The sequence below is a fragment of the Bos mutus genome, chromosome 7 (assembly GCF_027580195.1).
Source record: "Bos mutus isolate GX-2022 chromosome 7, NWIPB_WYAK_1.1, whole genome shotgun sequence".
In the NCBI taxonomy this organism is placed as follows: Eukaryota; Metazoa; Chordata; class Mammalia; order Artiodactyla; family Bovidae; genus Bos; species Bos mutus.
Genome location: NC_091623.1, coordinates 56462078 through 56473642, shown reverse-complemented (window position 1 = coordinate 56473642; position 11565 = coordinate 56462078). Strand labels below are relative to the sequence as shown.

General features: G+C 60.3%; 2 protein-coding genes across 3 annotated transcripts; one reads left to right on the top strand and one right to left on the bottom strand.

Moving 5' to 3' along the window:
- Positions 1 to 37: 37 nt before the first annotated feature.
- Positions 38 to 1842, bottom strand: PET100 (PET100 cytochrome c oxidase chaperone). Of its 2 annotated transcripts, XM_070373754.1 has the most exons (5): positions 1716 to 1761; positions 1352 to 1422; positions 940 to 1026; positions 770 to 802; positions 38 to 187 (listed from the first exon to the last, which is right to left on the bottom strand). In XM_070373754.1, the coding sequence occupies exons 2-5, from the start codon at positions 1400 to 1402 to the stop codon at positions 104 to 106; spliced, it is 255 nt and encodes an 84-aa protein (XP_070229855.1). In that variant the 5' UTR covers positions 1403 to 1422; positions 1716 to 1761; the 3' UTR covers positions 38 to 103. The 2 variants fall into 2 exon arrangements, with proteins under 2 accessions (XP_070229855.1, XP_014332191.1); XM_014476705.2 differs by lacking the exon at positions 1352 to 1422 and having other exon boundaries at positions 1716 to 1842.
- A 102-nt stretch (positions 1843 to 1944) lies between these two features.
- Positions 1945 to 10851, top strand: XAB2 (XPA binding protein 2). The gene is made up of 19 exons (XM_005890751.3): positions 1945 to 2101; positions 3190 to 3338; positions 3609 to 3732; positions 3962 to 4159; positions 4866 to 5000; positions 5074 to 5238; positions 6586 to 6730; positions 7142 to 7293; positions 7401 to 7520; positions 7615 to 7746; positions 7918 to 8049; positions 8195 to 8308; positions 9073 to 9235; positions 9328 to 9518; positions 9705 to 9827; positions 9918 to 10089; positions 10290 to 10419; positions 10536 to 10645; positions 10739 to 10851. Exons 1-19 carry the CDS (start codon positions 2051 to 2053, stop codon positions 10798 to 10800), a joined length of 2568 nt encoding a protein of 855 aa, XP_005890813.1. The 5' UTR covers positions 1945 to 2050; the 3' UTR covers positions 10801 to 10851.
- Positions 10852 to 11565: the final 714 nt, after the last annotated feature.

The following is an 11565-nucleotide window of genomic DNA, read 5'->3' as shown; positions in this document are numbered from 1 at the left end:
CACTTGGCCCCTGAGAGCCGACAATAAAGCACTTCCATGAGCAACAAAGAACCGTGTGTGTGTTATTCTTCGGGGCAGGCTGGAATTCCGGCACGGAGAGACCTCAGGGGCTCTGCTGGGCAGCACGAAGGAGTTTCTCCTCCCGCTGCTTCCGTATCCTCTCTTTGAATTCTTCTAGCTCCCGGCGCTGGGGACGTGAAATGGGAAGGAAGGAGAGGCAAATGCACCTCAGGGCCTGGATCTTGTTCCCAGCCCACCTCCCCTTAACCCCCCAGACCGTGGCTTCAGAGTTCCTATCTACAATGAAGCCTGTGCCAATTACAACCCCAGATTAGCTTCAACCTTCAGGGAGTTCCCTGATAGCTCAATTGGTAAAGAATCCACCTGCCATGCAGGATACCCCAGTTCAATTCCTGGGTTGGGAAGATCTGCTAGAGAAAGGATAGGCTGCCCACTCCAGTATTCTTGGGGTTCCCTTGTGGCTCAGCTGGTAAAGAATCCGTCTCTAATGCAGGAGACCTGGGTTTGATCCCTGGGTTGGGAAGATCCCCTGGAGAAAGGAAAGGCTACCCACTCCAGTATTATGGCCCAGAGAATTCCATGGACTGTATAGTCCATGGGGTCCGCAAAGAGTCAGACACGACTGAGCAACTTTCACTTTCAGGGAGAGGGCAGTTAAGGAAATCATGTGTCCCTCCACCCTAGGTTCCCTGCCCACAGGAATCCAGGCCCCTCCCCACACCGGTGGGAGGAAAATTACATGGCTTACCTGGTCCTCCTTCTCAGGGGGCCACAGCTCCCTCTGTAGGGACAAAGTTACAGATGGAGTCACAAGCCAGAAGCCTCCAGAGCCCCGCATCCAGGGCAGGGTCGGCTCAGGGAAGGCTGACCCTGTTCCCTCATACCCTTCCCCATTCCCTGGAATGAACCAGTGCCCACCTTGCGCTGTATGACATAGTCCTCAAACCACTCGGCCTGATTGGCAATCCAGAACATAGCCACAGGGAAGGTGAGGTAGATGGTCATCTGGAAGGGAAGGGGAGGGATGAGTAGTCAGGAATTACCATCCCCGCCTCAACCCCTACTGTACAGAGGCTGCTCAGAGTCGGGAAAACGATCCTCTGGCCGAGACCAGAGGTGTTTCTTCAGGACCCTCCAGAACCCCAAAACTCCCAGCAAGGGTACAGAAGTCACACACCTTGAAGTCTAGTCCCAAGAATCCAAGAGTAACCCCCCACCCCCACCCCGAAAGCCCCCTCCAAGTCTGAAAGACTCTTTCTCAAAGAAACACAGATATATTGGCCCCAGGAGCAGAAGAGCTTGTACTACAATAAAGGCATCTCTCTGAGACCTCAAACCACTCCCAGCTAGATTCCAGAGCACCTTCAGATCCAGAACTCATTCTTCAGTCTAGGAGTCGGTCTAGGAGAAAGACGCACACCCACTTTAAACCCGAGAGCTCCGCGAGAGCCTGAAGTCTTCCTTCTTAGAGCCTCCTCCCCAGGTCACATCTCTCAGAGGGTTTTCCTCACACCTGCCCTCCCAGAGCCCCCAACCCAGCGCCCCCTTCTCTGCGTCTCCAACAGTAAAGGTCCCTTTCAAATCAATGGAGCTTTCGCCCCAGAGCCCCTCTCTCGGAGGCCTCCCTTTTCAGAGCCTTCTCATCCAGGAAGAACCCCGCGCCCAGCTTTCCGACCGCTCCGTTGCTCACTGACCCGAAACACCTCAAGCTTCACCCCCATGTTTCTGCTCTTAGGCTTCACAGCCGCTTCCGCCCAAAGCCAACCGTCCAACAAGACAGTATGTCATTGGGAGTCCGCGGGCTCCACTGCTAAAGCTGATTGGTCCAAGTAGCTTCATGATGACGTCATCTTAGGGCGCTCGCCAATGCTTCCGGTAGCTGGGGTGGTCGAAAGGAAAGTCAACAACACCTGGCGCATGATCGGGAGGAGTTCAGCCAATGGGAAATTAGTCTGGTTCGAGATAGGAGGCCTTTAGGCGTAGACGTCATCATACCGCGACTCCTGTCCGTGTCTGGGGAGCCTGGAAAATGGTGGTCATGGCGCGGCTTTCGAGGCCCGAGCGACCGGACCTTGTGTTCGTGAGTCCGCGGCGGGCCGGGGGTGGCATTCATAGGGGCGCCGGGGCTTAGATACCTCAGGGGATTGGGGCTTGGCCACTCGGGATATTTAGGCTAAAACTGTGCCGGTCTGAGAGTAGGAGGACCCTTACGGGCCGACTCGTGATGTCTGGACCAGGCTGGTCAGGAGCAAAGATCTGGTGCCGGAGCTCAGGTGACCTTAGTAAGGAGCAAATGGTCGAAGTTAAGGGCCTAGCATCCCAGACCTGGGGCGGAAATGGGAGCGCGCAGGGTGTGGGCGGGAAGGGAAACTCATGTAGCTAAACCTTGAGAGGCCTGGTGTTTGAAGTAAAAGCATGGTGAGTAGTCCAGGGCTGGTTTCATTGGTAAAATCTAAGTGTTCCGGGTAACGGTCCAGGTCTGGTCCTGAGCGTTATAGTTTCTGGGATAAAGGCATGGTGTCTGGACCGGGAGAATCTTGGGAAAGAAGTAAAGACCTGGTGATGTGGAGCTAAGTGGGCAACGGCCAGTAGAATCCTGGAGAGTCAAAGTCTTGGTGTTTGGAGTAGAGGCGTGGCGTTTTCACTAGATTGCTTCTTGGTGTCTCGAGTTAAAGGCTAGGGAACTTGTCCATACCTTTCTTCCTGAGATAAAGGATCTAGCTTCCAACTTCTGGGGCAGAGTTGAACTAAACTGGCTGGTGGTAGCCTGAGATGCCAAAGGTCTGGTGTCTGGGGAGTCATGCTCTAAGGAGGTAAGACTTGGTGACTAGGGCAGAGGCCTAGCGTTGGACCAGAACCTTGGTGTCTGTAGAGTCTGGTGACCTGGGCCAGAAAGTGGATAGCTTGATTCGGAAGGCCAAGAGAGTGATATCTGGGTGATAGTTTCATGCCTGGCCTGGAACCCGGTGACCGAGGAGTCTGATAGTCTGGGTCACGTTGTAAGTCATCAGATTCTGAGAGGTAAAAGTCTGGTCCTGGTATCTGGGTGACTGGGCTCCAGTGGTGAGCAGTGGCATCTGGGACCTGGGTAGGGGTCCCAGTAGGAGTGGTGCTGTGCGCAGGCTCTGAGAGCAGGTCTGTCTTCTCCCCATGCCCCGGCCCTGGCAGGAGGAAGAGGACCTCCCCTATGAGGAGGAAATCATGCGGAACCAGTTCTCCGTCAAGTGCTGGCTCCGCTACATCGAGTTCAAGCAGGGGGCCCCCAAGCCCAGGCTCAATCAACTGTATGAGCGGGCGCTCAAGCTGCTGCCCTGCAGGTGAGATTGGCAGCAGCTGCCCTGCCTGCCTCCGCCCCCTGCCCCACCTTTTCTTATCCCATCACACCAGAACTGGCTAGTAGGTCCCAGGTCCCTCCTAGGTGTTGTGTCAGCGACTAGACATCCCAGGAATCGCTGAGCACACCTTCCCTGATGTCCTGGCCATCCTCCCCAGGCCCCTGCTCCTAGCCCTCGTCTCATAGGGCAGAGGGAAGGGTCCCGGGAGTCCATAAAAGCTGACCAGTCACTGCCCCTCCCTCCAACTCCCAGCTACAAACTCTGGTACCGCTACCTGAAGGCCCGCCGGGCACAGGTGAAGCATCGCTGCGTGACTGACCCCGCCTATGAAGATGTCAACAACTGCCATGAGAGGGCCTTTGTGTTCATGCACAAGGTGGGGAGGGGCATGGCTGGGCCAGGGAATGAGTAGGGAGGTGGGGCTCAGAGTCCACGGAGGTGGACAGAGCAGGGGTGGGAATTCTGTGACCTCTGTGCATGCCGGCCTGAGCAAGACTTAGTTCCAGGGACACTGGGGTTCTGGGTCCTGCTGCAGGGGACATCCAGCATCCTGGGGCCCAGTGCTGAGGCTGGCAGCTCAGCCCCTCCTCTCCCCACCCCTCCAGATGCCCCGGCTGTGGCTGGATTACTGCCAGTTCCTAATGGACCAGGGACGTGTCACGCACACGCGCCGAACTTTCGACCGGGCCCTCCGGGCATTGCCCATCACCCAGCACTCTCGTATTTGGCCCCTGTACCTGCGCTTCCTGCGCTCACACCCCCTGCCTGAGACTGCTGTACGGGGCTACCGGCGCTTCCTCAAGGTGAGGCTCCTAAAAGGGCAAGACGGGGCCAGGTTCAGGCAGGTGGGCCAGTTCCCCAGGTCAGGACTTTCCAAAAACGGGCTCGCTGGGGGCACTGTGTGCCCTGACAGACAGGAAATGGGAACGTGGCTCATTGAGACAGACAGGGTTTTGTTTATGAGTTCTGTGTTCGATCTCCAGAGAGTTTGCGAGCATCTGCTCCACGTCAGCACTGGGATACAGGTGCTGGGGATAGCGTGGCTAAGACCGTCCGTTTGCACGGAGCTTTCAGTCTCACCTGGCAGACAAATGCTTGCGACCTGACTGCATAAACCAGAGTAAATCTGCAACCGTGAGAGGGCAGGGAACAGGAGATAAACACATAACAGGCAGGGCTGAGAGTCGAGGGGCAAACAGTATGGAGGCCTCATGCGGTTTCCCCAAATGTATAGTCTCTTATGCATCGTGAAGTCCTTAGTGCAGTGCTGTTTTAGGTAGGGGGCTTGGGATGAAAGCAAGGCCTGGTCTGTGCAGGCTGGACCGCTGGTGTCTGACCCAGACAGTGAGGGCTGGACCTGGACTGGTGAGGGCTGGGGCTGAGACTGGAAGTGCAGTGCTAGCTCCTGCCCAGAACAGTGGTGGGTGGCTGACCGGAGGTGGGGTGGGAGGGGGCATGGTGGTGTGGCCCTGTGGCCCCACTGACAGCCGGTGGTGTGTGGGTGCCCAGCTGAGCCCCGAAAGCGCTGAGGAGTATATCGAGTACCTCAAGTCAAGCGACCGGCTGGATGAGGCAGCGCAGCGCCTGGCCACCGTGGTGAACGACGAACGCTTCGTGTCGAAGGCCGGCAAGTCTAACTACCAGGTGGGCCCTGGGTGCTGGCCAGGCGGGAGGGCCGGCCCCTTGGGGCCAAGGCTGACCTTCCCTCACCCCGCAGCTGTGGCACGAGCTCTGTGACCTCATCTCCCAGAACCCTGACAAGGTGCAGTCTCTCAATGTGGACGCCATCATCCGCGGGGGCCTCACCCGCTTCACCGACCAGCTGGGCAAGCTCTGGTGCTCGCTGGCTGACTACTACATCCGTAGCGGTCACTTCGAGAAGGTGCCTGGGCAGGCAGGGGTCTGGGAGCGGGGCGGGGCCTCCCTCCAGCACTCAGCCTTTGGGGACACCTGTGGACGTGCATATGAGCAGAAACATGTGCCAGTGTATTGCTAGTGCACACTTCTGCACGTGCCTTCCTGAAGGTGGGGCGAGGCAGACTGCCAGCGAGCGCACCCACCTTGAACCAGCGAAACCTAGTTTTCCATGGTGGTAGCCTTGGACCTGTTTTAGCTTGGGTGTCCTCATTTGCTGAAGTTTCCTGAGAATGAACTTTTGAGAGTGACAGTTGCATTCCCACCTACTGGGACTCAGGCTGGAGTTGGGGTTTGGTGTGAGGGTCCCTCCTGAAGTGTTGGTGTTACCATCTGTTCATGTTGGCTGTTCTTGTGACAGTGGAGTGGCAAGCTTGGGGATGGGGGCCGTGTGGGGGGGCTCGGAGAGGTCCCTGGAGGGGCTGGCTGGGGACAGGGTGGGCCAGGGGTGATCAGAGCAAGAGGGTGGAGCTGGAGTCGGGGCCCAGAGTGGGCTGTGCAGGCCTGGGGGAAGGGGGAGCCCTGCAGGCCAACAAGGGGCCAACTGTGTCCCGCTACAGGGAGCTGTGAGTTAGCCAGCCATGAGCAGGACACAGGCCTGACCAGCTGTGCGTTCTACAAAAATACAAAGACCCTTCGGGCTGACACTTTGAGTGGACCACATAGGCCGGGGCTGGCAGCAGGAGACTGGCCAGGCAGGGGCAGAGTGAGGGGGCCTCCCACCACTTTCCTTTCATACTGCCCGTCCCCTCGGTTTGGGGTTTGGGGAATGACCAGGAGAATGTGTGCTGGAAAGAGGGGTCAGACTGGTGTGAGGGGTACTTTGTAGCAACAGCTGAGCCGTCCATGACCTGCTGAGTTTCAGGCCCTGGCAGGGTGGTTGGTCCCCCTTTTGGTCCAACGGGGGCTGGGCCATCATGTATCTCACTTGAGCCCCATGGTTACTGCATGAGGAGCTGCCACTCTGTTTACTGATGAGGAGCCGAGGTCCCCAGATCATCTGGTAGAAGAGGGGAAGGGAGAGCTCCAACCATTGTTGGATGCTGGCAGTGCTGGGCAGGCCCCAGGACTCTGTTTACTGATGAGGAGCCGAGGTCCCCAGATCATCTGGTAGAAGAGGGGAAGGGAGAGCTCCAACCATTGTTGGATGCTGGCAGTACTGGGCAGGCCCCAGGGAGTACCCTACGGGGATTCTGATCTGGGATGGGTGCTCAGAGGCCGATTCTGTCAGATGCCTAGGGTCCCTGTGGTGGGCACACACGCCTCTCCCCTGCACTTTGCTTACAACCTCCTCCCCCACTTCCCTTCCCTGCAGGCTCGGGACGTGTATGAGGAGGCCATCCGGACTGTGATGACCGTGCGGGACTTCACCCAGGTGTTTGACAGCTATGCCCAATTCGAGGAGAGTATGATCGCGGCGAAGATGGAGACCGCCTCGGAGCTGGGGCGGGAGGAGGAGGGTGAGCTGGGGGAGAGGGGTCCCTAGTGACTTCTTGGGGGTGAGTGGGTCTTGGGGTCAGAGGCCAGCAGCAGGGGAGTGTGAGTGGGTGGGTTGCCAGGACTGGGACACTTTTCAGTGGGGCTTGGGTTGAACCCTGGTGGGAAGGGAAAGCAGGGTACACAGTGAGGTGGAGAGGGGGCCTGGGCCAGAGCTTGGCAGGGAAGGAGGGCTTGGGGGGGGGGGCGGTGGGATTGAGGGGTTTCCAGGGTAGCCTGGACCCTGCCCACGTGTGGGTTCACGGTGGCCCTGGGGCAGCTCGGAGAGGGAGTGCCCAGATGGACAGTGGGGGCGTAGGGTAGGGACCGGCAGTGAGCAGGAGGTGCCCTGGGTACTGTGAACTGACGCCCTCCGCCCTGCCCCGACTTCACAGATGACGTAGACCTGGAGCTACGCCTGGCCCGCTTCGAGCAGCTCATCAGCCGGCGGCCTCTGCTCCTCAACAGCGTCCTGCTGCGCCAGAACCCGCACCACGTGCACGAGTGGCACAAGCGTGTGGCCCTGCACCAGGGCCGCCCTCGGGAGGTGTGTGACGGCCCCGCCTCCAGAGCCTGTCTTGGCCCCCTCTCCTCCGAGGCCCGCCCCCTCCCCACCGGGTCCCCGCCCAGCCTGACCCAGCCCTTCCCTCCCAGATCATCAATACGTACACGGAGGCTGTGCAGACGGTGGACCCCTTCAAAGCCACCGGCAAGCCCCACACGCTGTGGGTCGCGTTTGCCAAGTTTTACGAGGACAACGGGCAGCTGGACGATGTGAGTGTGGGTGTCGCGGATGGACGTCTTATGGGTCCTCTGCCCCGCCCCCTTCGTGGGCGGGGTCTCAGCCTGGCCTCTGCCCGCCCCGCAGGCCCGCGTCATCTTGGAGAAAGCCACCAAGGTGAGTTTCAAGCAGGTGGACGACCTGGCCAGTGTGTGGTGCGAGTGTGGAGAGCTGGAGCTCCGGCATGAGAACTACGACCAGGCCTTGCGACTTCTGCGGGTGAGCATAGGCTGGCGCGGGGTGGGATGGGCAGGTGAAGGGTGGGATGGGCCGGCGAGGGGTGGGATGGGCGGCGAGGGGTGGGATGGGCGCGCTTGGGCGCTGCAGGGTGTGCGGTCAGGGTTCAGGACGCCCCCTGAGCGCCTCCCCCTGCCGTCCTTGCCCCTGCAGAAGGCGACAGCGCTGCCTGCCCGGCGCGCTGAGTACTTTGATGGCTCAGAGCCTGTGCAGAACCGTGTGTACAAGTCTCTGAAGGTGTGGTCCATGCTGGCCGACCTGGAGGAAAGCCTCGGCACCTTCCAGGTGAGCCCCTGGAACAGGATGGGGGTGGGATTGCACCTTCCAGTGGAGCCCCTGGGATGGGGTGGGGAATGCGACGCGCTCCCTACGGAGGGGAGGGGGGCTGACTCCCCCACCCGGGGCACACCGCCCTGTCCCCGCCCCGCAGTCCACCAAGGCAGTGTATGACCGCATCCTGGACCTGCGCATCGCCACGCCGCAGATCGTCATTAACTACGCCATGTTCCTGGAGGAGCACAAGTACTTTGAGGAGAGCTTCAAGGTACGGGGGTCCCACCCAGGTGTCAGGGACACTGTTCCTGTGCTCAGGCCGCCCCCACAAGGTACCACCCACTGGGCGGCTTAACCCACAGAGGTGCGTTTTCTTCGTCGTGGAGGCCCAAAGTCTGAGATCAAGGTGTGGGCAGGGTGGTTTTCCTCCGAGAGCCCCTCCCTCTGGCTTGTAGAGGTCGCCTCTTCGTGGTGTTCTGACGTGGCTGCCTCTGCTGTCATGAGGATGTGAGTTGTATTGGAGTGAGGTCATCTTAATCATCTCATTTTAACTCAAGTTACATCTTGTAAAGTTTTTTTCCAAATAATCTTGTTCTGAGGTACTGGGAGCTAGGGTTTTGACTTGAATTTGGGGGGACACAGGGACACAGGAATGGGGACACGGTGGGGGGGACGGTGTCGTACACACATGAGTGCCGCCTCTTGAGTGTCAGGCCTGCCCCCCTGCCTGGGTGGTGACCTTTCTCCCCAGGCTTCAGTGTCTGTGGAGCTGAGGATCTACTCCCATCTTCAGCCATGAAGTTGCTGAGTTAGCTTAGTGAGTCCTAGTCCAGCTCTGTCTAGGGTCCTGGCAGCCTATAGAGGGAGACAGGCCATGCATTGGCCGCCAGGCTGGGTTTTGATTGCGTGATCACGGGGAGGAGCAGGAGGGAGAGGCAGGCAGGCAGGCCAGGGGCCCGCTGAATGAGCCCGAAGGGGACATGGGCGTGAGGGGTCCTCCTGCTGAGGGCTCACACACAGCACCCCCTCGGGCAGGCATACGAGCGCGGCATCTCGTTGTTCAAGTGGCCCAACGTGTCGGACATCTGGAGTACCTACCTGACGAAGTTCATTGCCCGCTACGGGGGCCGCAAGCTGGAGCGGGCACGCGACCTCTTTGAGCAGGCGCTGGATGGCTGCCCTCCCAAATATGCCAAGAGTGAGGGGGGCCAAATGGTCTTGGGGGGTAGGGGCGCATCCCAGGCCCAACCGCTGATCTCTAATCCCACCCCCTGCTTTGTCCTGCCGCAGCGCTGTACCTGCTGTACGCGCAGCTGGAAGAAGAGTGGGGCCTGGCGCGGCACGCCATGGCAGTGTATGAGCGTGCCACCAGGGCTGTGGAGCCCGCGCAGCAGTACGACATGTTCAACATCTACATCAAGCGGGCGGCTGAGATCTACGGGGTCACCCACACCCGCAGCATCTATCAGAAGGCCATTGAGGTGCCCGCGTTGGGGGTGGGGGGTGAGGGGGGAAGAAGAGGGTCTTGCAGGCAGGGAATCTGAGTGAGCCTGTGTGTGTGTGGCAGAGGGTAGGCTTACTGCCCAGGGGCCAGCCTGGTGTGCCCAGAGGGGTGTGTGCACCCCCGCCCCCATCCCAGCCTCCCTGACCCCTCCCAACCCCACCAGGTGCTGTCTGACGAGCACGCCCGGGAGATGTGCCTGCGGTTCGCCGACATGGAGTGCAAGCTCGGGGAGATCGACCGCGCCCGGGCCATATACAGCTTCTGCTCGCAGATCTGCGACCCCCGGGTAGGGACGGTCCTGGACCTGGGGAGGGATTGAGGGGTGGGAGGTTGTGGCCAAGCTGATCAGCTCATGTTCCTGCTACCCCCTCTGCAGACGACCGGGGCCTTCTGGCAAACGTGGAAGGACTTTGAGGTCCGGCATGGCAACGAGGACACCATCCGGGAGATGCTGCGGATCCGCCGCAGCGTGCAGGCCACATACAACACACAGGTCAACTTCATGGCCTCGCAGATGCTCAAGGTGTCGGGCAGCGCCACGGGCACCGGTGAGCGGGCCCTTGCCATGGGTGCTGGCCTCCCAGGTCTGAGAGCATCAAGGTTCACCCCGTCCCCCATGCCTCAGGCTGGGAAACCCCTGGGGGATTGGGGCCTCAGGCTTACGTGGGGGGCACCCAGCAGCACCCAGAGCAAAGCAGGCACGGTCCCCACGGCATCTGACCCCCACGTTCCCTGCCTCCACCCCCAGTGTCCGACCTGGCCCCCGGGCAGAGCGGTATGGATGACATGAAGCTGCTGGAGCAGCGTGCCGAGCAGTTGGCGGCCGAGGCAGAGCGGGACCAGCCCTCAAGGGCCCAGAGCAAGATCCTGTTTGTGAGGTGAGGGAGGGCGCCCTGAGGCTGGGGCTCAGAGCCAGCCAGCTCTCAGGAGGGGAGGCACCAGGAGGTGGGGGGCCGCCAGGCCTGGCTGAGCAGTGTGGCCCCCTCCGCCCCAGGAGTGACGCCTCCCGGGAGGAGCTGGCTGAGCTGGCCCAGCAGGCCAACCCAGAGGAGATTGAGCTGGGCGAGGACGAGGATGAGGATGAAATGGACCTGGAGCCCAACGGTGAGGGGCCAGTGGGCCGGAGGGGTGGAGGGTAGGGGTGGGACCCCCTCCCAGAGAGTGACCGAGTCCTCCTCACATCCCACCCCCATCCAGAGGTGCGCCTGGAACAGCAGAGCGTGCCAGCCGCTGTGTTCGGGAGCCTGAAGGAAGACTGACTCCCTCCCCTGCGCACTCTGCCTCTCCCCTCAATGAAGCTTGTGTTTGTACGTCCTGGTCTGAGCCTCCTTCCTGCCCCCTCTCTCCTGCTGCCCAGGTGCCTGAGGGGTTTGCCAACTCAGCGCCCTGCCCCCCTCCACCCCTGGATTGGCTCATGTGGGAGGTGGGGCAGGCTGGGCTCTAGGCCAGGGCAGGCACCCGCCCCACCCTCACCCCACCGAGCCAGTTCTGGACTCTGAGAGGCCAGTCTCTCCGCGGCCTGAGGGCCTGATCCTAGAGGGGCCCTGTCCCGCTTCCCATCAGCAGGTAGACAGCACGCCACCTCGAACCCTTCCTCCCTGGGCGAGGGCGGCACCCTCCACCCTTGGGAGGTTACTAGTCTGAGAGCTTTGGAGGCAGGCAGGCCCTGACCACCTCTGCGATCTTAGCAAGGCTATTCTCTACCTGGACAGCAGCCAGGAGCCAGACCTCAGCCCTGGGCCACGGCCAGGGCGTGGTCCTTAGTCCTAAGCTCTGGGAAGCCATTATCGGGCTCTAAGCTATTAAAGGATTTGAAGCATTCAGGGACTTAATCAGATTTGTGCCCTTAACAGGCCAGGCAGACTGCTGTGGGACCGGCTGGTAGCAGGAGGTGACTGGGGATGCAGTCATGGGGACAGAGAAGTGAGTGAGCAGGTAGGCCTTCAGGAGGCGAATGTGCAGGATCAGGTGACCCTGGGGAGGCTGAGGTTCCCCACTTGAGCTTATGACTTAGCTCCTCCACC